The sequence below is a fragment of the Orbicella faveolata genome, unplaced genomic scaffold, assembly GCF_042242905.1.
Source record: "Orbicella faveolata isolate gen_17 unplaced genomic scaffold, um_ofav_v1 contig_13, whole genome shotgun sequence".
NCBI lineage: Eukaryota > Metazoa > Cnidaria > Anthozoa > Scleractinia > Merulinidae > Orbicella > Orbicella faveolata.
Window position 1 is genome coordinate 32,498,902 of NW_028301540.1, and position 26,099 is coordinate 32,525,000.

At 39.5% G+C, this 26,099-nt stretch overlaps 2 protein-coding genes across 3 annotated transcripts in view; both read left to right on the forward strand.

The window, feature by feature from the left end:
• The first annotated feature begins 7,006 nt into the window (after positions 1-7,006).
• Positions 7,007-22,912, forward strand: LOC110050009 (sterol regulatory element-binding protein cleavage-activating protein-like). 2 transcript variants are annotated; one of them, XM_089285555.1, is made up of 24 exons: positions 7,007-7,582; positions 8,832-8,976; positions 9,447-9,604; positions 9,962-10,123; positions 10,708-10,775; positions 10,977-11,112; positions 11,549-11,657; positions 11,912-11,993; positions 12,215-12,341; positions 12,875-12,987; positions 13,304-13,398; positions 13,795-13,893; positions 14,579-14,645; positions 15,087-15,322; positions 15,993-16,321; positions 17,574-17,949; positions 18,343-18,458; positions 18,745-19,339; positions 19,542-19,627; positions 19,857-20,199; positions 20,444-20,524; positions 20,905-21,117; positions 21,390-21,452; positions 22,320-22,912. In XM_089285555.1, exons 1-24 carry the CDS (start codon positions 7,398-7,400, stop codon positions 22,500-22,502), a joined length of 4,167 nt encoding a protein of 1,388 aa, XP_089141681.1. In that variant the 5' UTR covers positions 7,007-7,397; the 3' UTR covers positions 22,503-22,912. The 2 variants fall into 2 exon arrangements, with proteins under 2 accessions (XP_089141681.1, XP_089141682.1); XM_089285556.1 differs by having other exon boundaries at positions 9,965-10,123.
• A 2,346-nt stretch (positions 22,913-25,258) lies between these two features.
• The window catches only part of LOC110049945 (QRFP-like peptide receptor), a 986-nt gene continuing 145 nt past the window's right edge, over positions 25,259-26,099 (forward strand). Inside the window, exon 1 of the mRNA XM_020755797.2 lies at positions 25,259-26,099. This exon is cut by the window's right edge and continues 145 nt beyond it. Within this exon, the coding sequence (XP_020611456.2) occupies positions 25,282-26,099 (818 nt within the window). The 5' untranslated portion in view covers positions 25,259-25,281.

The following is a 26,099-nucleotide window of genomic DNA, read 5'->3' on the forward strand; positions in this document are numbered from 1 at the left end:
TATTTGGTGTCGTTGTCTTTGTATCCAAGTCTCTTTTGGGAATTGAGAGACGAAGGAAACTTAAAAAATTTACAATTTTGACCCCAAAGCCTCGGAGCCATGTTAGAATATTGATATATCGACTATTTTTAATGAAAAACTGAAATATTAACGTAGCATAATTTCCGCGACCATTTTAATAATTAAGTTTTAATTTGTATTTGGACTGAGCAAACAAGTCATCTGGTTAGCGTGATCTTGTATTTCCGGTAGTTCTTGAAGGCAACCTCTTTAAATAAGTCTCTTTTGGTCAGATTAAGGCGGGACAGCTAGCAATCCGAGCAAAGCGCGTCTCAGGGGCTCAATAATACTTCGGCTCGCGAGACACCTTATGGTTTTCAGTATCTCTCCAAACCCACAACTACGTTCAGATAGTTCCCAATAAATTCATTGCTTGCTTCTCATATTGCAGACTCTGAAGTCCTACTGCTTCACATACTGAACACTTCAGTGTATAAGGCTTGCTTATCTTCATATACTTTCTGTAATAACCTTTTCCCGCCTTCATGTCCGTACGTGCAAGTGAACTTGGCCGGATTCCGTCCAAAAATCTCGACGTAGTCTAATTTTAACAGTCTTATCTGCCGCGTAAATCCTAAAAAACAGATCTTTTTTTATCCGTACAGAAGTCATTTCACAGCTAATGTTGATCTTTAATCCTTTGTCGATTCGTTTTAAAAAACTAAGAAGTGAACTAAGCTGAAAATCCTGCCCACCCTAAGAACTGTGTCGGTAGATAAGTATCGAGGACGTTTTAGTAGCATGCCCGGGCGGAATATATGTTGATATGGGAGGGCCTCGGTTGTTTGGATTTTCATAATTTTATTGCTAAACTGTAGTAAGTCAATATATGGTAGTTAAAGTTTTTGTTGTATGTAAGTGATCTCTTGGTTTATATAAGTAAGCTTCTATTTTCAGCTACAATTTTGTCAGTTCTTAGCCACAGGCCCCACAGGTCAGAAATACCATGCATCACCGAAACACAGAAGTTTCATTGAACAAGGGACAAAGGGTAATTTCCTTCCGTTTGGCCGTCATTGTGTAGCATTTGCAAATAAAGAGATCTAAGATCCAAAATGTTACATGTAAAAGGAATTTAAAAAATGTCCAATTTTTGGAAAATATGATGGAAGAGGAGACTAGATTGGCCACAAAACCCACAAATTTAGCTCAAGTTTTGTTTGTCGTTTTTTTTTTTTTTTTTTCTTATCCTGGGCGCAGAGTGTTTGTAAAGAGGTTGAGCCGCATGATTTGTTCAGTGACAACTGGATTAAACTCCGGCAACTTTGCAGTATTTAAATTAAGCTCGGACATCATTCTTTTACGGTAAATTCCTTTATTTTGGTTTTCCTTTATGGCTCGTAGTTCCATTGTAAGCCACTTGGACGAACTGTCCACGATCAGACATACATGCTTGCTAGTTCTCTCATGATCAGTTTTCATAAACAAGGATGTACTTCGAATTCCATTCGCGTGCAGTTTACATAGGTTTGGCGGCACAGTCCGTTTAATACCGCAAAAGAAGTAAACAGAGAATATTTGTGTAACTGAGGTTTAGAACTGGGATGACTAAAACGCTGGTTGACGTTGTAACCAAAGCAAAAGAAATTCCTGATAGGTTGGATCTCTAATTCTTGTCCATAGTCCTAGGTTGGTAAAATATTAAGGTACATTCCGTAAACAGTCATCATTAACTAGCTCTAGAAGAATACCTCTTTACAGTCAACGTTTGTCAAACAACTTTTATATGTACACTGAGTGTTGTTATCGTCGCCATTTCAAAAATAAACTTTTCAAGTTTGTTTTTTTTAACAGCCGTATTGAGGTAACAAAAATTGAATGATTTTTTATTCAATTTCCTGGATGAAAATTAAAGTTGCCGTTCCGTTTCCACCTTCGTGTAACTTTTCAAGTCTGGCATTTTAAACAAAAAAAGAACTTTGAAGTTTAACAGAATTGGACAGCTCTCATAATATCCGGCGGTCACTTTTTGTTTTGAAATCGTTTTACAATTATAAAGCCCCCGAGCTCGAAAGCTAATAGCTACTATATTCCTACATAACACAGTTTATCAGTAAGTTTGGCCATGAATTTGATCAGAAATTTATTCAAAGAAAAAACGTTTAATTTTGATGTTTGTTTGAACGATATACTCGATTCACAGCTAGTATTGAAATAGAACTACTCCATAAGGCTAGCGTTCCAGAGCTTACCTCGAGAAGAAATGTTAGTCAGGGAAAACTAAACTAATTATCGATAATTAGCCAGGTGGTCTCCAGATAAAACCTAACAGGACATCAGAGAAAACATTGGTTTTAATAAAGGTCAACTCTGGCCTTAAGGACCTCATTTAAGCTCATAATAAGGTTAAACTCATAAAATGACTCCACATCATGAACTAAAAGCTTCCATCCGGCTCAAGCGCTTTCTTTTGAAACGATAGCAGTATTTTTTTTCATCTTCATTATCCCTCTTCGTTTTGCTAAGTACTGACTGAGGGTCGATCGTTGGTTTTACTGAGAATATATCTTTCAATCGTTTTTGCTAGAATTGTTCTAATAATAACGCATCGTTGCAATGGTATGTCCAATTATGATCTAGCAGGGACAGGAACGGGCCATAACCCGATTTCCTTTTTTAAAGTTAATTTGTTTGAGAACATAGTGGTCCTCAATAATACCAAGATCTTATCATGTAGGTAAGATTTCATTCATCGCGTAGTGAGGATCGCATGTCCAAGCTCAAGCGGGTGCAAAGATCCAGTTTCTTTCAGTTGAGGGCAATAGTTCGTTCTCAATTTCTGCCAATGCTGTTCAACACAAACGAATGAAGCCAGGCACCAGTCTTAATTAATATTCCTAGAATTTTCAGTTCTGAATGAAGAGTTCGGATTATTTAATTGATGCAATGTCAGTTGTATACAATTTGGTCTTAAGAACAAGAAAAGCCTATACAACAATTTAAATTAGAAGTAAAACAGCGGTCACGAATAGCAATAACAACTAATGAAATGGCATACTTGCAGTGTGCAGGAGTTACTCGCTCGTACTGCAGCTGAGAGCAAAAAAAAAAGAAAAACATTGTCTAATGCTTGCCACTGGCGGACCCCTCCCCTCCCCTCCCATCCCCTCCTCGAGAACTATTTGACGGAGCTTGTTCTTTTCAATAGAGAGTGGCAGTGATAACGAGGTAGTCGTATCATAAGCCGGAAGCAGCAGTAATACTAAATTTAGGTCAGAATTTGAAAAGATTGAATTCTAAACAGATGGCGAAAGACATGTTAAAGAACTCGTGTCGATATATTAGGCATGTGCAGGTTTACATTTAAAAAGATGAAGACGGTTCAAAACAGTACTGATTGAGTTCGAGAAAGCATGGAAATGTTCAACACGATAACCCTATCATTTAATAATTACTTGAGTTTTCTGATTCGGGCAAAAGGTAGCTACTTACAAAGGGAAGCTCGCGAATATGTTGGTATTTGTTCCCATGGAACTGAACTCGAATTTTAAGCCAGTGAAATCCACTTTCCGGGGTGAGTGGGCGCACTTAACGGGAGATTTGGTTGGTGGGGAAGGCAGGGAGACTTCCAGGCAATAAGGTTAATGGAGATAGAGTGCTGCTGAGGCTGCATATGATTTGTACGACAGGATTGATAATAATAGGATCGCCTTTTTCACAGTTGTAGAATAATCAAGGAATAACCTATTTTGTGACATAACAGCTTTGTAAATATTTCCTAATCTGGTTCGACAAAGGCTGATCCTAGCATCCCCCACCCCACCACGGATATTATTCAATATTCTTCTCAGCCACCCGCGTGCTACATTTGTATGCCTCATACTTTTTTGATATTTTTTAACGCTTCTTATCCTAAAGGATCATCTTTAATTCAAGATAATTTAATTCTTTGCGGTAAGACCTGCATATCATTTTCCTTCAGGACCTTTGGTCAGGTCTGTAATCCTCTTTGTTGATTATACGTCTAATATTTCACCAAATACTTTTTCTTATGTTTGCAAGTAGTATTGGAAAAGGGAATCTCTAGATCTGTTACGATACTTAAGCCTTGAATAAAACAGCCGAGTAACTGTAAAAATTGAAATATCAGCGACGCTTAGGGTGTCCCGTTCAAAATGAAACCCGGTTTATTTTGAATGGGACAAACTGCAAGACTTTCATACGAGATGGAGTTTTTCTGCAGCAAGTCAAATTAAACCTCATTTTGGTATACCAGGCCTCATTTTGAAAGAGAGGCAGAAGGGAAATAGGAAATAGCCCATTGAGTTGAAAGTTTAACGGTGCAATCCTCATTGAAGTGAAGTGATGGAGGGTAAAATATTTTCCTCTTCAAATATGTAAACGCTGTTTTGTAAGAAAATAATTCTGAGCAGGATTAGGGAGACAGGAAGGATTATTGGATTACATTGTGGGTTTCTGTTTTACGCTGAAATTGTTTTGATGTTTTAATAACATTTCACCAGCTTAAGTTGTAATTTATCTGAACGGTATGTGGCCTGGTTGATATTGCAAGCTTCAGGTAATTTTGAAAATAGCCCGAAAAGGAGATTTGCAAAGCAAAAATAACCTCGAAATGGTTTTACCCAAAGGTAGAAGTTGTAAAGTTGAAGGAACCGGAAATTGACAACGGAAAGTAAAACACGGTTTCGGTGGCTCTTTTAAAAGAACATCTAGTTTTCTGTATGAGGCTGAACGATCCATTTTTCTTTTCAGTTTTTTGCCAGTTACCAGAATTTGGTTAAACTGGCGAAAAAGGTGATTTAGCTATCCAGTTCCATTAGATCCGTTCACTTTCACCGCCACTGCCATATTCTTTTAATAATCAGAATATTTTCATGTTTCTCGGGACGCAGTTTCTGCGTGACTATATTGATAAATGAACTTGTCCCTGGATGTTAAAACTGTGTGTGTCCATCCGGTGATTAATCAAACTTTTGATAATCATTTACATATGCATGTTGCACGCATTGTGAACGCCAGTCAATTTTGCAAATTTCACTGAAATCTGACACTTTGTTATACTTCTCGCGTCGATATATTTTTTCTTTTTCTTTTTCTTTTTTTCATTTTTTCTTTCTTTTGTTTTTTTTTTTTTTTGTTTTGTTTTTGTTTTTTTTTTGGAATCTGTAGTTTTGGCAATGTTCGGATTCACATCAAACCGAATTATAGACTGTTCATAGCCCTCTATTTTCTCATATTTTTATTTGATCGTACTCAGTAATCGCGAGAGAACTAGACGCCAGCGCAAAACAGAAGACTTGACGGGGTATGGGGTGGGGACCGAGCAAAATAGAGGCCTCCCTATTCTTCTTGCTCGCTTCGCTCGCAAACCCCACCCCTCACCCCCACTGCTTCGGGCTCACTTCGCTCGCTTTTTTTTTTTTGCGTGCGTAAATAGAGAGGTTGTGAACAGTCTAACCGAATTACAGTCATGTATAAAAAAGTCGGTTTTTTTGTATCCTATGTCGTTACAGCGCCTCCCGCGAGAATTATCTTCAGAGAGTGTTGATGTCATCTCCCGGGGGGTACTCCCATAAAAGGGCTATATAGGTATGTGCCCCATTCACGGTATTCTTAGTTTTTGTTTTTCCCTGGAAAAAGGTGTCATTCTTCGAGTTTGGGCCTTAAACAGGTTATCAATTGTCATCTGCTTTATCCTTTGAATAGGGTCAGGCCCTTCGCGGCACACACCCTATCCGAAATTTTTCCTCACCCCCCACCTTCCACCTCCGGTGTCATCTGTAAAGAGAGAAATAAATGAATAACTAAAAATAACGAAAATAAGCCCAAAGGTTATCATAGGGTCCGGACCTGAAAAAGATCTAAAACGGAACTTAAAATTAAGGTGGTCTTATACCTAAAATTTTTTTTTTTTTTTGCAAAACAACTCTGTGGAACAGTTTTGGTATCACGTTAAAGGACTTTGCACTCTAACTTCAAAAATGAGCTTTTCCAGCTCACGTGCCACGATAGTTAATGAATAACTAGCTCCTTAGTGTTAAAAAGTGGTGTTCATTATAAACACGATAACGTAATAATGAATGGTTCGAGAAGTATGGAATTAAGTTCATCCTGTGCATAAGCAAGTTGTCCAGGAGACAAACCTCAGAAAACAGTGTTTTGAGGGGGTTTTTTCTCGTGAAATGTTGAAAAAGTATATTAATATTAACTAATATTAACTATATTAACTAAATAACAGGAAAAAATTTAATAAATTGCAAATTTTGGAGGTTTAAGACCTAGATAATTGTGTCCTTCATCAATGTTGAAAATTTGACAACATTCGGTTAAAACCCAGTGGAGATATCGTGTGCGAGATATTGATGATCCGTCTATTTGGTCATTTTGAGAAATAAGGCTTTAAAGTTTTACTTCGGTCTCCGAGAGCCCAGATTAGCCCTGTGAACTAGGGGGGGGGGGAGGTTAGGGGCAGGGGGAGGGGTATATTTAAAGGTTTTACATAAATGTTTCATTGAACACCCGAATACACACCAGTCATAGAAATGTTAACCAAGTATAAGGACCGCATAAGATGGTAGAAGAAATAATGTTCAGAACCATGATGCAAAATTCTCATAACTACACATCTTTAAAGCGTTTGTGTAAAGTATCATTAAAATGTACTGAATTGAATCCATTTTGTGAGTACTTTTAGACTGTAAACAATGGTTGCTATGGGTGTTGCTATGTTGAAATATATCTAGAAGTGTTCAGATTTCTTAATTTAAACGTAAATTCAGGAGTAATTAGAGGAAAATCGTTTCAAAATACGATTTACAAATGGACAGGGATGTTGAATCTTCATGTTCCAAAAAAATGGTTTTCTGGAGAAAAATTTATATCTGAGAGTATAAGACCCCCTTAAATACAGTATCATTTATACCGAAGCTTTGATCGTTTTCCCGCCATTTGTTTTTGAGCCCACGCTCTATCCTAAATCACGGTCATGCGCCTGGGAGAAGACAAAAATGGCGTCGAAACCAATTTTAGACTTGAACAGTTTGTAGCCACTTTATTTTTGTTCGTTATATCACAAGCAGCATAGCGCAATGGCAGCAAACGGATAGGAGAGAGGAGTGTCAGCATTTGTGGATTGAAGTGATACGCTCCTTATTCCGTGATCTTTCCAAACTTGGGCAAGACTCGAACCAACAAATTGACACTCCTGTGGAAAACGTGGTCCTCGTGATCCCCACGAAAACATCGTGGCAATTGAGCATGGCCATTTTAATTCAGTGAAAAGATAAACTCTGGAAACGGTTGAGTAAAGGACGCAAAGGGCGTAGATCGTTCACGAGGACAGAAGTACGAAACTTCTCAAAGCTACAGACGTGAGTATGAGCGCAAATGGAATTACAATGGAAAGCGGAACTACTGTCACCACCAAAGAACCCGAAGTTGTCGAGGAGATAAAAAGCGGAGCCGATTTGATTTCCCGTCTGTGTTATGAGCATGGACTGTTCTGTGCCACACATCCAAAGTTAGTGCTATGCTTCGCAGCACTGGTAATTATAACTTGCAGGTGAGAGGACCGATCACAATCAATTTATGGAATTAACGAATTTGACTTTCATAATAGTGGTGATTCCCTTCAATTCCCGTACTGTACCAAAAATTGATGAAACACTAAAAGAAAAGGCAATAATTTATACCAAATCTGGCTTTGAAATCGATATAGAAATATTTATGTAAGACATTAATTTTCAAGACAAGGATCACATGCAACCGTGGAAAAATCAATTAACCATAAGGTCCTGTGCGAGAGCCAATATTACATGTAATAAGATCTTGTGCTGAGAATCTTACAGGATCCTATACATGTGCAATCCTGTACTTAGGATCCTAATTGAGGTCCCATTCCTGATTACGATCCTAAGGGATCTTGCTTGATCCTATAACATCTACAACAAATTATGATCAAATGTAGGATTTCAACCGAGGTAAACACCCTCTGCCTTGAGTTCTCACTATTGAGTTGGTGTCCCAGGTGCTAAGTCAGGTCATTATCAGAACTCTCATATTACGGAGTGGTGAAGGTGCAGTGGCCTCATAGTTAGCACGTTGGAATCCAGATCGTGTTGTGTTGTGCTGTCACGCAATAAAAAATAATTTAAAAACCATTCAGTGTATAAAGATAAGAAATTATGATGTTATAGGAGATAAATAAAAAAGACACTTCTCCAAGTTTTAGCTCTGTTCTTTTTCCTAAACTTCAAATGTTCTTCGAAATATTTTGCACAAATTTATAGAGCCCAGTATGGAGCCATCATGTTGGTGTACCTCCATGGTACACCAACATGATGGCTGGAAAACAGAGTAAACATATGGAACTTACTCTGGCTATCTAGGTGACTGATTATCAGAACTGATCAAGCAAGCATTTAAATAAGCACTTTTCCTAATACATTAAACTTCTAAAAAGGCTAAAAATCGGGAGATAAGTATATATTTTTCGACAAACGCGTTCATAGCTTTGTCACACACCCTCTTAACCCTGAAATTCAAAATGTGCCTGTTTTGAGATGCAGCAAGCTATTGAGCTGAAAAGTTGTTAACAGCTATAAATTAATTTTACCTCCTCTAATGCCTGATGTTGGATAATAACTTCAATGGTGGCTCTATAGGGTTGGAGTTTTGAAAATGATGACATCATGTGCATACCGAGAATAAGCTTGAACTGTGCATGTATGGGCCATTGGCCTGATGCAGACTTGACAGAGTAGTGGTTAAACTGACTTCAGTGTTTACCACTGTTATTGTGATTCCATTAGTGCTCCTCTTCTGTCTGTACCACTGTTTGGAGGTTCAGCAGCTATAGAATGGATCACGCTGAGTTCATCTGGAGTATCTGTAGCTGACAGTAAAGGAAGTGCACCGAGGATTTTACAGGGAAATGGCAGCACCATTCCAAGATGGGTACAGAACAAACATGTTTAATATTTCTTGTATATTTGTTGTTGCACTGTTCCGGAAATTATCCATTCATGTACCTACCTCTCAGAAGAGCTTTTGGAACTCCTTCCAGTTTACTTTCAAGACTCCCCACTTGAAGTGTATGCAAAGAAAGTCATGTCCAATTACCAGGGGCCGGTGGATCCTGCCCTTCACTTGTCCGACAGGCCAGTGAATTTCCTTAGCAAAATTTTTGAGGAAGTTCAAATTACAGAAGTAATGTAAAGAGATGAAATTTGGGGAGCTAGTGAGAATGACTTTCAGGCTAGTAATCATAAGTCACAGCTTGCCTATAAAGGGCAAGTCCAAAAATGGGGAGGGAGGCTGGGGTTTGCACGCTGCCTTCCTTCTCTGTGGTGGTTCTCCTATTTATTGCTTGTGTTTTCTTTTCTTTTTTTATTTCATTGTTGCCTGAGTAAACTTTTTTTTTTCAGTTTGTAGGTGATCCAGTGTTATACATACAGCAGTTTATTCTGGTGGCGCATGTAAGTCCTTGGAGGCCTCACCTTCAGAGTAATATGGTCATAAAAGAAGCACTAAAACCTGCCTTTCAAATCACAAAGTTCATCACAGATTTCCAGTATCAGCATGGGTATGTATTCTACCCCATAACAAGGACAGTTACTTATAGAGAAAGGTTGCAAATTAGCTTCCTGAATACTGCAGAATTTCATAATTGAACATAAATAAGCTATTAAAATTACAATACCTAGAACTGTAAAAAAAAATTTAATACAATAAGCAGCCACTTGGCTGTTCAAACTCCACTATAGCCTGTCCTTTGATAAAGTGACACTTGCATCTTCAATGCTATGTAAAATTATGGACAATAATTGGTTAATTAACTGCAGCAAATGCTTAGTAATTCAGATCTTGAGAGCAGCTTGTATTTACTAATTATTTAAGGATATTAATTGTTTTCATATGATTTATTCTTCTTGTTTACAAGAAGACACACAGTGGAGCTCAGTGACGTTTGTTTAAAAGTGGATTTAGGTTCCAATGCAGCACCGCTTTCAGGTCTTGGTATTATGACTGATCAACGATATCTCCCATCTAAAGGATGTCTCCTTCTGTCACCAGCTAATCTATGGGACAGAAATATAAAAAGGTGAGAATTGAGTTTATGCTGGGGACAAAAATAATTTAACTCAGTTCAGCTTTACTGGGGGCACAGACAGAACACAGAAATATATCAGAGCTTGTAGCAGAGGTTCAAACTCCACTCCACCCTCCTGACTGATGGGAAGTTAATTTTGAAGGTATTTAGTACAATGATCCCATTTGGAAAAGTGACTAGCAAAAATGTGTTAACAACTAGACCTTATCCAAAAGAATTGTTTAAAACATGCCTGGTCAAGAGGGCAAGTGCTACTTACTTGTAACTTTGAATTTGTTGGGAGTTTTGTTGTTTTTGTGTTAAGCTCAAGCGTCATCATTTGAAAATCTGTAATGACATTTTTTTTTCTTTTTTTTTTCCTCTGATAACCTATTGTAACTTACAAAATCTGGCTATTGGGCAGCTATATTAAAGAGTTAATTTTTTCCAGTAATAAAAGAAATGGTCAGGTCCTTAGGGAGCCAAAATTTGTCTATAGATACCACTGAAAAGACAGTGTCCATGTGGAAGTGGTTGGAACAATTTTACTTGAACATTTGTTTTTGACTGGTAATTGATTCATGGTTGTGTTGCAGGTTTGAACAAGATGCCTCTGTTCTGGACGATTTGTATCTTGATCGACGTGGGACTGCTTTTAACATTGGTTTGTGTTTCGTTGTTAATACACAATGTAGCTTAAATGCGAATTCACGCCTAATTAATGCAATTGCAATGTGTGACGTTGGCAAACTTCTCAAAGCATGCCTAATTGCCAGTCCACCTTTTTTGGGAGTTTTTATGATTTGCAAGTCTTAGGTATGCCTGAAAAAAACAAACAGTTTGCATGATTTTGCTTCCTTTTTAGGGTTATCAATGTTGTCAACAGAATTCATACTTGGCTTGCCACTCAAACAGACTGGGATCTATCCCGGTATCCCAGAGGGACCACATCATGTCATACAGTATGGAGTTACACTAGTTCTGTCGTCACATGACCCAAGGTAAACTTAATGTAAACATTTTTAACTCAATCAAGGTTTGAAATCTCCAGAAATCTCCAGCAATCTCCAGCTTAAGGGGCCTCGCAAAGGATCACTATTATTATGGGTTATTGACCAGGTATGAAGTCAGTAGGTTGCATAATAGGCTCATCTGTTTTTGTTTGTTTATGGAGATGCAATCGTGGTCCATAATCATACCAAACGTGAATTAGCCAGTCATGTTGACCAAAGAGCGTAGAGAACACCATAAATGTAATGATTTTCCCTGCAGGATTTGGCAGGATACAATCCCATGTGGGCAAGATACATGTAGGCCCATCTTGTAGTAAATGTGCTAGCATTTAGCCATCCAGCAGGAATTTTCATACCTGCTTTCCTTCAATTTCCAAAATATTGAACACACTGTCTTTGATCTGAACATTTTCACTTACTGCAGGTATATAGATGAACTGAGTAATCAGTTAAAGAAAGAATTTCCTCTGGCCTCCCCAACTGAAAAGGATGAGGGTATTAACAAGGATAGTGTAGTACATATCTATTACAAGGTATACATGCTGGAAAAATTCTTTATATTTCCCTGATAAAATCATTCATATAAGTAATACTCTGCTAGTTGACTGACTCAATTCCTTCTATCCTCTGGGAGAATAGGGCCATACTCTGGCACGTGCAACAGAGTAATTAATTTCATTATTTTTATATAGTTAGTGGTCTGTTTTTTTCTTTAATTTGCACCTGAAGAGTTCCTGTTGAAATCTCTTATTTAAAATACTCTTCTGTTTTCTCTCTTGCTTTAAAGGGTGAACATAGAGAGCTAATTGAACTTGCTCCACTCTGTGTAACATACTTTATAGTGTTTCTTTACTTGGCATTTTCTGTTGGTAAGTTGAAATCTAGTTATTGTTTTGTTTTTCTTTTTTTTATCTGGATGTGGATGGTATGCTAGTAGAACGCAGGTTACCATCCCCTTCCCTGGAACTTTTTTTGTCATGTATAATAATTGAGTGGTACAATGTATATGCTAACCCAAACATCAGATTGCATTGCAAGGTATTTGCCTTTCCTTGAGAGCTTTAAATAAAAGGAATGTTTGTCTATGCAGGTAAGATAGAGATGGTTAAGAGCAAGTGGGGATTGGCATTTAGTGCTGTCATCTCAGTGATCGCATCTCTGGTCATGGCTGCTGGATTATGCTCATTCTTTGGTCTTGTTACCACTCTGGATAGCAGGTGAGATACCAGTGAGTCCAAAAAGTCAGTTAATATACACCTCAGCAACCTTGTCCAAGCTACATGCCAGAAGTTATGTATGGACTGAGTTTGTTCTCCTTTTTATGGCCCAATTGTGAGGCATTGGGCTGTATAACAAGAGAAGAAACAGCAATCCATGACTGAATAGTAATTGAAAGAAATTTCATTACAATGAGGACACTCGAACCTTGAATACTTGGTTCTTCATCCCAATATTGTACATTATATAGTGAGCCTTCATTCTATAGTCGACAAAAGTACAAAAAAGTTGAGTGTTTATGGTCTCTTACTGTAACTCTAACAGTTCACATGCAATGTGCTTAGTTTTTACTAGAGTTAACTGTAAGTTATAAAGACCACCAATTGAACAACAAGAAGGCTCAAAAGTTCTGTGAGCTTTATACAATACATGTACATAAAAATAACCATGCAGCAATGTTGTAAGTTTTCAGTTGAATGAACCCCATAAAAAATAACCATCAGAAGACCTTTTTCATCTCTTGGTTTTTCAGTGAAATATTTCCTTATCTCGTTATTGTGGTTGGTGTGGAAAATATTCTTGTTATAACAAAGTCAGTGGTATCAACCCCAGTGGATCTCGAGGTCAAGATAAGAGTTGCACAAGGTATTTCAATCTCAAGCAAAATGACGCATTATTTGTAATAAATTGATACTGGAATTTACCATGCTGTAGCCTTCATATCTCTTGCATGATAGCATTGCGTAACATTTCAACATGACCCCCTGACCAACTAACCAACTGAGCAACCCACCACCTTTTTGGCTGACACACCAACCCACCCACCCACCAGACTGACAGCAGACAAACACACAAACAGGCTAGGGAGATTTATGTGTTACTTACTATTTCCAATATATATTCAACTAAACTTTACGTTGACTGTGGTCACTGATGGCATTAATGGTTTATGATATTCTAGGATTGAGCAAGGAAGGCTGGTATATCATCAAAAATCTGTGTACAGAAATGGCTGTTTTGTTATGTGGCTACATCACCTTTGTACCAGCTATACAGGTGTGAACATTCTCTCAATATTATTGATCTTTCAATGCTGTTTATTCTATTTAAAGCTCTTTCCCCCTGTCCCCTTCTTCTCATTTCATAGTTCCCTCATTTCCTTTCCCCTTTCCCCTTTAAGTTCTCTTTTCCTGCTTTCCTTTTTGCCAGTTCCCCTTTTCCTGTTCTCCTTTTCCTGTTCCTCCTTTCACACAGTATTTTAAACAAGGAGACACGTGAGGAGATATAAGAAAATCATCTGAAACTAGTACATTAAAACTTTTGGCACGATATTGAGCATTGCACCATTACAAATCCATGTTGTTATGCAATTTAAGTAGAAGAATTTTGTTCTTCAAACTTAACAGAAAAGATCTAACTGATGTAATCTTCCCATGGGTGTCCTTTTTTCAGGAGTTTTGTGTCTTTGCCATGGTTTGCCTGCTCTCAGACATCTTTCTTCAGATGGTACTGTTTGTGACAGTTCTCTCTATTGACATAAGGAGAATGGAGGTACTTAGACTGTGATTATTTTGTTTTATGTAAATACTCTTACAAGGGCTGACAATGCCATACAGTGAATAAGTCTAATGTGATAGGCCCGCATTGCATGCAAAAGCTAAAGAAATCCAGGCTTTGCACATGTGGTGTGCCTGCGTACTGGAAACTGCAAAACTCTGTTTGATACTAGAGATGGATCAAAGACGAGAACAAGTTGCAAAATTTAAAGTAAAGTACAGTTTAGTAGTAGAAACAAAAGTATGGTGAGGCTGGGCTTTTTCAAGATGGTCGCTGGCATATAAAGCCCTGAAAATTGTTAAGTTGATTCTTTTAGTGGGGCGGGGGGAGGCAAATCCAAATTAACAACGTTCAGTGATGTACGTAGAAGTGAACCGAAAAAAAACGTTCTTAAACATTAAGTGTTTCTAGGGGTCAATGCACCTGGTTACGCCTAACTAGTTCTCAGGCATGCTACTTAAATTGAAAGAAAAAATATATTAGGCTTAAAAAAAAACCTGGCAACTACCTGGAGGCAGACCAGTTGGCTATTTACAAGCATTACCAAGGAGTTGAACTAGGGTCTACCACAAAACAACTCCAGCTTAGTGGTCAGAGTGGAACGCTCTAAGCACTCTCCAGACTGCTTTTAGTGTAATGTACGTGTAATATGAAAAGAGTGACACAATCCATTTTTCAGCTTTCAGATCTTCAAAGGCAGCCCATTCAGGTCAGAGAAAGGAGTCAATCAAATAAGTCACAGAAAGGTAATGAAAAGTAGTATTGACAATGTTCTTTCAGTGCATTACGTCAACTTTTGGTTATTAGTGTGTACTCTTCACTCAGTTCTCGAAACTTCCCTAGAAAACATCTTGCATTTATTTTACAGTCAGGTAATTATGTGCTTTTTAAGCAATATATCAAACAGGAAAGGTCGTGTTTGACCATAATTATTTCCAAACATTAAGAAGAGAGTTGAAAATACGACATGCAGTGGAGTATTTTGACAATCTTCTCAATTGAAACTAAAACTAAGGAGAAAACAGAGAAATAAAATCGTAAAAATCTATGCTTAAATTAAGATCATATACAAACACGGTCACAGTCATGATTTCCTTTGTTTAAACTTCATGACCTGTTAATGAGTTTGAGAAGTTAGTTAAAATAATCCTGGACTTCATTTTGTTTGTGCTTTTTCTCATAACCAGGAACTTCACCAACATCAGCTCAAAGGCCACCATCACCCGTGCCCAGTCCCCCTCAATCCCTTCATTCCCCTCAGCCAGTGCGGTTCTTTGGCCTGCTGCCACCTCTGCCGCCGTTTAAACTGAATACTCAGAGTACTCCCCCAAGGGAGTGCCCAGTTCTACCCAAGAAACTACCCAAGAGGCTTAATTTTGCTTACTTTTGGGCAAGAACAAGAATAGTACAAAAAGCTCTCATGGTAGGGAAAAAACATTCTTAAATCATGTGTGTGTGTGTCGGGTGTTATGTTATGATGTAAACAGGTGTTTTGACTTGGCGTACTTAGTTCTTTCACGCTCGAGATTTGTCTGAGTTTCTTTTGATGAGGAACATGTAGCTATATCCTTGTAGTGCCTTTGATTGATGGTTACTATCGTGCGGAAATTGAAAACACAGCAGTCAGAGTTGCTGTACTGATTTGCATGCGTCGCCACAGCGTGCACAAAAAGTCGCGTCCAATAGCATGGGGCTAGTGGAGTTTGCAGTCGGGCTATTCGTACTGGATTTTATCCATCACTTGCCCTATGGGCAAGTGAAGTTTGTTGGGGAAAATTTCCAAAAAATTCAAATTACAGAAACAGCGTAAGAGACGAACTTTAATTGTGGGCTACTAGCGAGAATGATTTTCGGGCTAGTACATCATAGTGAGAGTTTGCGCAAGCCTGAAAATTTGTTTTCTTTGCTCCCTTCATCAGTATTGAATTTTCAAATCCAGTTTTAGACATCTTCCAAACAGGGGTAGCCCTACGGAGACCTTTTGTTCTGGCATGTATGCCAGATACTAAGAGTTGGTGCTAATGCAGTGACGTTAAAGAGTACTTTTAAACTAATATTTGTGTCATTTTTTGTTCCTCTGTTTTGTCCTCCAGGTATGTGTCTTTTTCTATTTTATCTACATCTTGAGCTACCCTGGTTCGGAATCTCTGGACACATCCGAAAATCAGAAGAACTCTGACAAAGCAGCTGAAAATGCGAACATGGCGAATTCCAGCTCAAAGTTTGAAGACAGTAAAATCAGATTTACCCAGGGAGTAGAGGACAGTAGCAATCAGTCAAGATGGAAAAGTGCGAGAGAATCTGCAAGAACGAGGAGATCAGAGTTTCCCATCAAACCTCCGTCTGTTGAGTTGTGGAAAGGTCTTTATCAACGGCACTGGCCCCAGCTGTTAAATTACTACAATATCAGCCTTCTTGGCAGGTAAATTTACCGCTTCTAACTTCAATGTCACCCTTCAGGGCAGATAATAATAATTACAACTATACAATTATCCAACGGAGGCAGCGTGGCCCAGTCATCAGCGCGTCGGACTGACCACTACCTGGAGTTGTTTCACGGTAGCCCTGTCTTGAAATGCTCGGTCACGCTTGTAAATAGCCAACTGGGTTGCCCCCGGCCTGGTGGGTTTCTTTATAACAATGTGATGTTCAATTTGAATTATTTGTTTCAGTTGTTAGCTCGGCTCCACTAGCCTTTGCAGGGCTCGAAGTTAACTTTTTCATTCGGGAGCCAGCTGGCGACTAACGGAAAAATTTTTGGTCGCCAGATCGTAAAGTTTGGTCGCCAACTTACACGTATTTTATATATAACTTACACAAGAACAAATTTCATACGTTACTTTGCATGCAAGAAAAGTCACGATTGAAGAGCGAAAACAATTAGAAACAACACGAGTAACAATTAGTTGTTCTCAGGTGATATGTCTCTGGTCCGAAGGTGATGGTTGTCTCCTTAGTCATTTTAAATCAAGCGAAGCATAATACGTTTTAAGTCCGTGGTTTGCATTGTGAGACAAACACGGGTCCTTGCGTATTTTCCCGTTGCTACTTCTTCGAAATGCCGTTCTTTATTTTGTCTTAAGTTTGGATTAACCTTTTGGCTGAATTTTCATTCCCCGCACGTAAAAACACACGTAATTCCTTCAACCGATTGGTATCTACCGCCATTTTCGCGTCAAACAAAAAGCACAGGGTGTGGAAGTGCGCCTGCGATCCCAGTTTCGGAAGAAGCCGCTGAAACAATATGGCGCACCGTGAACGAGTATCGACGTGTCGAAATGCATTCAATTTTTTCGATTATCTTGTAATATTCAGACATTGTTTTACTGGGGACGGAAAGGTGATTTCCTAATATAAAGATTTAAAAACAAAAGTTGTGTCGTGGTTTTCTTTAGTTATCGGACAAAACGCGAGTCGCCAGCTGGCGACCAGTTCTGAAAATTTAGTCGCCAGGGCTCAATTTTTGGTCGCATTGGCGACCAGTGAGTCGCAATTTCGAGCCCTGCTTTGTGCTATAAACACTGCCGAGGGTAAATAAAGTTATTATAATTTCAGCCTCCTATAAGAGTGAATTAATAAGTTATATATTATATATAATTATTTTCAAGGAACAATTGTCACGGTAAATAAATGATTATAAGTTTGGAATACTGAACTTGAGGTATCGTTCAAAGGTATGTGACAGTTTTGCCGCCTGTTCATCTGGGCATTAACATCGATACAGACATTTTCGTTCCGGATATGCCTCAAGATGGCGACCAACTGTTGGCGAGTAACCCGGACTTCCCTTCAGTGGAGGGGACGGTAAAAATTGACCATCCTCTGGGGCATGGACAGGAGACGGCCTCGGGCCGAGATCCCAAGTACTATCACAACGCCTTGTCCTGTGTGGTACTTGGTGTAGTCGTCATGATTATTCTCTTCTTTGTCTGTAAATTTCTGAATGATCTTCAAGTGAACCCCAGGTCAGGACGTGGAAGGAGGGGAAAAGGGCACCGATGTGATACTCTGGTGGAGAGCGTTCCCATCAGCCTAAGAGGGCACACTCAGGTTGGTATGGCTTGCAGCGAAAAATGTGCTATTGATCATGATGGCATGTTTCTTGCAATATGCATGTCATTCCTTAGCAAGAGTTTCGTTCTCTGCTGCTTTTGGTTTTCAGTTCTGAAGCCTACCAAATGAAATTCAACCCTTATTCAATCTCTAATTTAAAACTTTCCACACCTTACTACAAGTGGACAACTAAATCCTTTGTCACTAGGAAACATTTTCTTTTAGTTGACGTCAAACTTGTATCCTTGCTTATTCTTCCTCAAATCCGAATATTTTCCTGCCGTGCCATTTGCCGAGAGCTGTTCTGATATATTCTTAGCTTTCTTGGCGAGGCATATTTTGGACTGTCTTGATTGCAGCATTTATTTTGTTTTTGTTGTTTCTTTGCAGAACGTGGAGCATTTGAAGTGTACTGTATCGTACATCGTCAGTGTTTGTTTAAGCGGACAAATTTGTGTTTGGGACATTGCCACCGGAGATTGTTTAAGAGTAATTCACAGAAAAAGGTTAGTTTGCTTGTCTTGTGACTTTCTTTCTTTTCTTTGCCTCTTTCCTTTTCTCTTTGTTCCTTTCCTTCTTTGTCTCTTTCTGTCAAAGCAAAAGTAAGCAGAAGGAAAGAATAACCTATTTTCTCGCTTTCTCTTGTCCTTTCTTCGTTTAGTTTTCTTTCTTTGATGTTTTCTTTGTTTCTTTTCTTTTTATTCCTTTTTTATTGGAAGCGAGGGCGGGGCGGGGGTCCGACTTACAAGTGGAGTAAACGCGTGTCACAAACTTATGTGATTGTTTCTACAGCACTGTTCATTCAGACATGCCGCTCAAGCGAAAGACAAAACAAAAGAAGCTGAAACACAGGCGCAGTTTGGGTGCGGACAGCGGCTACACAACTCAGAGGTTCTTAGAGAACCTTCCTAGCACTATTGCGCGAGTCATCCCCGGTCACGTGTCAGACTCGGAATGCACGCCGCCTCAGCTGTGCAGTACGGATGAGAACGGCACAGAAGTGAGCAATGGAATACCGCTCTCACCAAAATCTGAATCAAACCCTGCGGAAATCGCTGTTGTGAATAACAGCTGTTCGCTAGATGAGTCATTCGTGTCTGGTGGTAGTCCAAAGTCCACAGGTTATGACTTCAGTAAGTACACTAATGGAATGGACATACCCACGTGGTCTCCCAGGGTGAGTTCTAGAGGTTCTTTCACTAGCTCGTGGTCAAGCACCGATGAAGAAGACGCAGGATGGTTGTCCAGCTCAGAGGGGTCATGTGATGAACAGGCGTACGCCCAGACTGACAGTTTCCATAACAACCGAGCTACTGGAGCCTCGGTGTGGTCTGTTGATTGTAAGGGTGATTTTTTGGTGACTGGCTGCAGTGACGGCGCTGTCGAGGTATTATGTGATTAATGTGTTCTTAGTGTGTGAACAATTTTATCTAGTTCTTTTTCCAGGTTGAATGTTTGCTAGAAATACAATTCGAAAGATGAAGCACTGAAGCTTAGTGGTAGAACTTTGAGTTGTTGACAACGCAAGTAGAGTGATAATCTGTGCCACAATTCCTCTTTATATTACTTGTACATGTGTGTTTTGTCAGATTTGGAGTGTGTTGTCTGGCGCACAAGTCTACGTGTCACGTGATGGCAACATCGGCGTAACGAAACTCAGCTTTTTACTGGGGAGGTAAGGACGGAACAAATTTACCTACCATATTCTGTTATATATTTCTAAAAAAAAAAACGTTTGACAATCACAAAAAGTCAGTAAACAAAGAAACGAGCGATGGAGCGACCGAACGCGCGAACGAACCAACGAACGAACGAAAGAGCGAGCAAACGAACGAGAGAGCGATCGAACGAACGAACGAGCGAGTGAATCAACCAATTACTTTGCTCTTGTTTCTCTCCATTAGTCCTCAAATCGTCGTGGCTCGCTTGGATGGATCTTTAGAGTTTCTTAGCCTTGGGGTCCCCTGCAGGCCCAGTTTAAATACACCCTTACTGGAAAGTTCTCCAATAAAACGATCTTCACCAAGGATTACCCGAAAGAGTAGTAGCCACTCAAATGCTGTCCCAGGTGCAATGCACGCTGAAGATTCTACTCCAATCAGCGTCAACGGCTCACACGCGCACACTTCACAGGAGTCCCCGCTGTGTAGGATAAGTCACAAACTGAGAGCTCACCACAAACCCATCTGTGCCTTGGGCGTCATGGAAGGAAGGGTCATTACTGGAAGTCATGACAGAACACTCAAGGTTAATTGACCCTGTGTTGTGTTGATAACTTAAACTTTATAATACATGTTCGTCTTTAGTGAGTCTTACGAAATGTCTTTTTAATGGAAATTTTATCATCTGAGATATGCAAAAGTGAAAAGTGGACAATAATCTTTCGTGTCGTTGAAATGGCTAATGTGCAAGACGGTGAAACTGCTGCATAACAATAGAATTTTTTTTTTCATCTTACCCAACTTCACGCTTGTGTTGTCTTTTTTTCCAGGTGTTTCGAACAGACGAGTGTGTTTGTGTTTACACGTTACACGGCCATGCAGACAGCATTTCTTGTCTTTCTGTAGACAAGGTAAGGTGTAAGTACAAGATCGAACATGACGTAATGCAATTGAGCGGTAACAATTTACAACAATATCTTTAGTTTATTTTTATTACATGGACTTACGTGAAGTCAGTCGACGTTTGACCCGGACCCTAACTAAAGTATTTATGAAATTTGAATTAAAAACTTGCATTTCTTAGTCACGGTGAAAAATCACACGATTGTACGTTCAAACTTGTTTTCAGTAAAGAAAAGATGTCAGATCTTGCTTTGTTTAAGGAACATCTGCACGTTGACCTCTATGGGGTATCACGAGGCAAGCACGTGGTTAGCACGCCTCCACCTAAAGACAACCTATTTGGCCATAGTTTTTGCTTAATTACAGAACTTACAATTTCTCATCGTAGACCAATAACCGGCAAGTGGTCAGCGGTGCTGCCAATGGTGGTGTGCGTGTTTGGGATGTGGTCAGCGGTGAATGTCTGCAGCACCTGCGAGGTCACGTGAAGTCCGTCACTGCGGTCACGTGTACGGCTGAACACTTACTCAGTGTGAGTCTGGAGAGTGTGCTGTGCATCTGGGACAGAGCGCGCGGCGAGTGTTTGCACCGTCTGAAGCAGGTAAGCAAAGTTGTTGGTCACTCAAAGCAAACACAAAGAACACAGAGGATAAGAATCAAAGCAAAAATTTGAGGCCTGGACAGGTGCGAGAAAACACGTAACAGTTGCCGAGTGTGGGAAAACGTAAACCATTTATAAACTCGGAGAAGAAACTTACAGACAGCGCCTAGTGCAGGAAAATATGTAACCAATGTCAAGCGCGCGAAAACAAGGAACTGGTGCCAAGCGCGGAAAAATGTAAAATGTTAATGAAAATGTTGTTTTTTTTCCAGTTTCCAGATCTCTGCTCCAACGTAGCCATGTTATCACGAACGTTGTTTATCACTGGTGGTCAGGTTGGTCCGTCTGTGTTTTGTTAGTTTATAATCCTCTCATCCCAATATCGAAGTAGTGATTGTCCTTACTGATTACCAGTACTGTTTATGTAAAGTTAGTTCTGAGAATTTCATGGTTCATCAAGACCATATGTCATATTGATGATTTTCGTTATTCTCGTCACCTGTTTACTGACAATGTGTTGACATTGTGCGGGGAATCTAGATGTTAATAACCTTGACTTGGCTCCTCTTCTCTCATCTGCTCTCCTCCGCTCTTCTCCCCTCGGCTTTCTTCCACATTGCTCTGTTCTGCTTTACTTTACTTTGCCTTCCTGTCCCATCTCCTCCCCTCCAATCTCTTCCCCTTCTCTCAGCTCTGCCAAGATTTACTTAAGGTTGACCGTTTGATGTTCCAGTTCAGTTACGAGTGCACGGTGTACTTTCACGAGTAAAAGACGAAACCTAATAGGCCATTTCCAAGTTGCCTTTTGCCTCTGCGTCAAAACGAGTGTTCGTGCGAAACCATTTATATAGAAATGTGTTTCTTTTTCATGCAAATCAAACTCATTTTCATAGGAAAGGTTGTGCACGAGGACTGGTTTTGAAAGAGAGGCATAAGGTAACTCGGAAGTGGTCCTATTACTATTGAAAATACTTTGAAAAAGTTTAGGATCTGGTCTGCCTTGCTACGCTTTGTATTGTAAAGACTATATCTAATACAAGCTAGTGCAAATATAAACAACGTAGAATTGTAGAGACAAAATGGTTTGTCACATTGTATTGGCAGTCTCAGTTTAGAGTAGCCTCTTTTACCAAGAATTTCCTGATGGTGTGCATCTATGCCATTTATTATTTACCTCACTCGGCAAGGTTTTTAACCCGCAGGGACACATCTCAGTTTGGGACGTCTTGACCGGTAGACGCGTGAAAACCGTTCTTCTGGGAGATGATGACACATCCGTGTTCGTGCGTTACGTGAACGTGTGTGATAACACTACCGTTGTGTGCGACTACGGGAAAGAACTAAAAATCGTGACATTTCCTGCTGTAATGGACAAGGCGGAGTAATAAATATGCAATAAATAAATCTAGGTAGTTAAAATTAGTAGTTGAGTTATGTCAAACATAAAATATTCTCGTGAAGTGTGGAAGGAACTGTCTACAGTTTTGAGAAATCTTTTTAAAGATGTCAGTTAAATTATTAATTTTAAAAACAGCTGACTGACACATAGGTTTAACTAAATTTACAGATATTTTTGTTATAAAATCCACGCTAGGAAAGCCAACGTTGCTCCATTTTTTAGACGAATTCCAACCGGTTGCAGTTGTGAAAGTGCCATGAACTTTCATAGCTATTTCAAAACGGCGTCATTACGTATGTACTATAGAGCGATATTTACATATTAGCGTCCTTCCGCTAACTGTATATTTAAAAATACTGTAGCTTATTTACCGAATAAAAATGTTTGTTTTTGAAAGAGGTTTTCTACACTGAGATGCAATTCAGCTCATCCCTCCCATCCCGTCTAATTATATAGAGGGAAACGTCCCGGCCTTGGCATATTATATTCCTAAAGAGCCAAATATACGAATAAACTAGATAAAAGAGCAAAATAGCCGACTGGTATTAGCTTTTTATTATGTTCCGATTTACATTGAATATATGAAATAGGATACGTGATAAATACATTAGTATTAAGATAAATACAGATATATTTGTTACATGAATATTTTCAACTTTTTCCTTTCTCAAAAGGAGTACAGAAGACTATCAATGAGGTTGTATTATGGTGTCGGCAGGTGGGGGAGGGGATAGATATAGCCAAGATTACCTCTGACACAGTTTTTGTTTCAGTTTAGTGGTGATCACTTTCGATTTATGCTGCCATTACAACTCAACAAAACCACGGCATAGTGGTCAAAATCTACCTTGGGTTCACCAATACACAGCCTACATCTCATCAATCCCCCACATATACCTACACAGCCTACATCTCATTAATGCCCCACATATACCTACACAGCCTACATCTCATTAATCCCCCACATATACCTACCTACACAGCCTACATCTCATTAATCTCCTACACAAACCTACACGGCCTACATCTCATGAATCCCCTATGTATACCTACACAGCCTACATCTCATTAATCCCCCACATATACCTACACAACATACATCTCATTAATCCCCCACAAATATCTACACAGCCTACATCTCATTAATCCCCCACATATACCTACACAGCCTACATCTCATTAATCCCCCACATATACCTACACAGCCTACATCTCATTAATCCCCCACATATACCTACACAGCCTACATCTATCAATCCCCCACATATACCTACACAGCCTACATCTCATTAATCCCCCACATATACCAACACAGTTTTCATGGTGTTAATTCCTTACACAGCCCACATCTTATGAATCCCCCACATTTACTCTCACAGTTTGCATTTCATTAAATTGTCTCTAGAGTCATTACTCATTATATTCAGTGGTTATCAACTCAGGTAGAACCAAGTGGTCTAAAGATATCTTGGAACAAGTATATTGGCTATCGTTATTCAAATTATCCGTTCACTTGTAGCCTGCGAACAGGCTCCCGGTTGGGTTAATGGGTTTAGTGCGAGCTAGCCAAGTGTGGTCTAGGGCGAGCGGGGAGAACCGTAAGGAACTTTTTCGCGTGAGAGGTCACTTACTTGCCGATGCATTTTTGTGGTTGAATCGGCAAAGTTCGGGGGAAAATTTTCCAGTCGATAGATTTTTTTAAATTTTTACTGCAGTCAGATAATGAGTTGCTTAATCAAATAGCTCGTATCAGAAAAGCAAAAAGAAATTGCGGATCACCGACTTCGTTTCAGAGATGAAGCGCGTGGAAAACAACCCTGATTTTGAAAAAATGGCGCACTTAATTCAGCATGGGCTACACGGGTTCACAGTTAAAATCGAAGGGCGAGTCAGCAGAGGCAAACGATATTAGCCGTATGTTGTAGAATTGGGTCTGTTGCGTAAATAGTTCCAAATGTCGCCTCCGTTCTCACAAAACTTAACCCTTCAAGAGGCATTTGAAACTGCCGCACATATAAACGAACAATTTAAAAGAACGGAATTCCATGGTGCATTCAGCAAAAAATTCAACCTTTAATCGATGGTTTCCTTCCTTTTTCGCTAAACGTAGAAAATCGGTAGATGAAATGATCCATCAAAAGAAAAATAAGGGTCACCGAACGTCCAAAATAATTAAATCCAGGCAAAGTTCTTTTTTTTTCTAAGCGCGCGCTCTCATGCATGACGTGGCGTGTGAATCTGCGTACGCAGTAAGGATGCGCAGAAACAGTTAGCGCGAACGTCCTTCAGTTCCGCTATTATAACAAACGTTACAGGTTCTAAATTTCTAAACTCCGACAAGGAAAAGTAGTTTAAAGGACATCAAGATGATTTAATTGAGTTCTCAAGCAATATTAAAATTCTAGTATTTTTTTTTTAAATCTTTCCTCCCAATGAACCCGTCTTGATGAAAAGATTAAATTTGATGGCGAGAAATTAACAGAACAAAAATTCGACGTGTTTAGGACTGTCAGCCGACTTTTTAACAGAGCAGAAGAAATTGAAGTAGATATAAATACTTTATCTGATGGCATTTGGAGACTGCGGCTATCAAAGCTGGTAAATGATCTGCCTACCATTTCACACGTGAAAATTCTCAAATCGTTAATTGTTTTCACGCGCATGACGACATCAAGCCATACAATTATGACGTTGCTTACAAAACTGAACAAACTGGAAGATAACTCAATTGTAAGCGTAAGAACAGAAAAAGAAACTGAACGACAATGTCAGAAAACGTTAATACAACCATGAATGCAACACAGTCATCGAGCTGCGCCAGTAATCCTACAGCAGAAAAACTCGGAAAAACCGCCGCTTACTGCCTGATCTTTCTTGTCTCGCTGGCTGGAAACACCGTCATTGGAATAATTGTTTACAAGACGAAAACAATGAGAAAGCCCATCAACTTCTTAATTGTAAACATGGCCATGTCCGATCTGCTGTTTTCGATTTTTATTATTCCTCAGGATATACAAAAGCTCTATATAGACTCCTGGCTGATCGGTGGTCCTCTTGGCCAGGCCTTATGTAAGCTGACTTACTTCTTATCAGATGTCTCCACTGCTGTGTCTATTCAGAGCCTGGTTCTGATAGCTGTGGATCGATTTGAAGCTGTGGTATTTCCCCTCCGTTCCCCCATCTTGAATTCAAAACTGTGCCCGTTCTTCATTCTCGCCACTTGGATCGTCGCGATGGCTGTTGGGTCCCCAGAGCTCGTCGCCGTTAAACTTGTTGAATATCTAGGAGGGCTGGTGTGTAGGCGGCGTTGGAATGAAGCCTTCGGAGAGTCCTCGTCCTTTGAGAATTACTACTTCTCCGGTGCTGTTGTATTTATTTTTATTCCGTTGGTGTTAATAGCCATACTTTACATTACCATCTATATAAAGCTCAAATTACAAAAAATTCCGGGCCTGCTATCGGCCAACGCTGGACATCAACACCTGCAAAGGGAACGAAATGTGCTAAAGATGGCTATTGCTATTGTGTTAGGGTTTGCATTATGCTTGCTGCCTTTCGGTATTGGCTCGTCACTCGCCCCCTT

Coding starts and splice junctions, on each gene's coding strand:
- LOC110050009 (XM_089285555.1), top strand. CDS start 7,398: ATGAGCGCAAATGGAATTACAATGGAAAGCGGAACTACTGTCACCACC. Junction 10,124..10,707: donor TGGGACAGAAATATAAAAAG/GTGAGAATTGAG, acceptor GTTGTGTTGCAG/GTTTGAACAAGATGCCTCTG. Junction 19,628..19,856: donor CTCAGCTTTTTACTGGGGAG/GTAAGGACGGAA, acceptor TCTCTCCATTAG/TCCTCAAATCGTCGTGGCTC.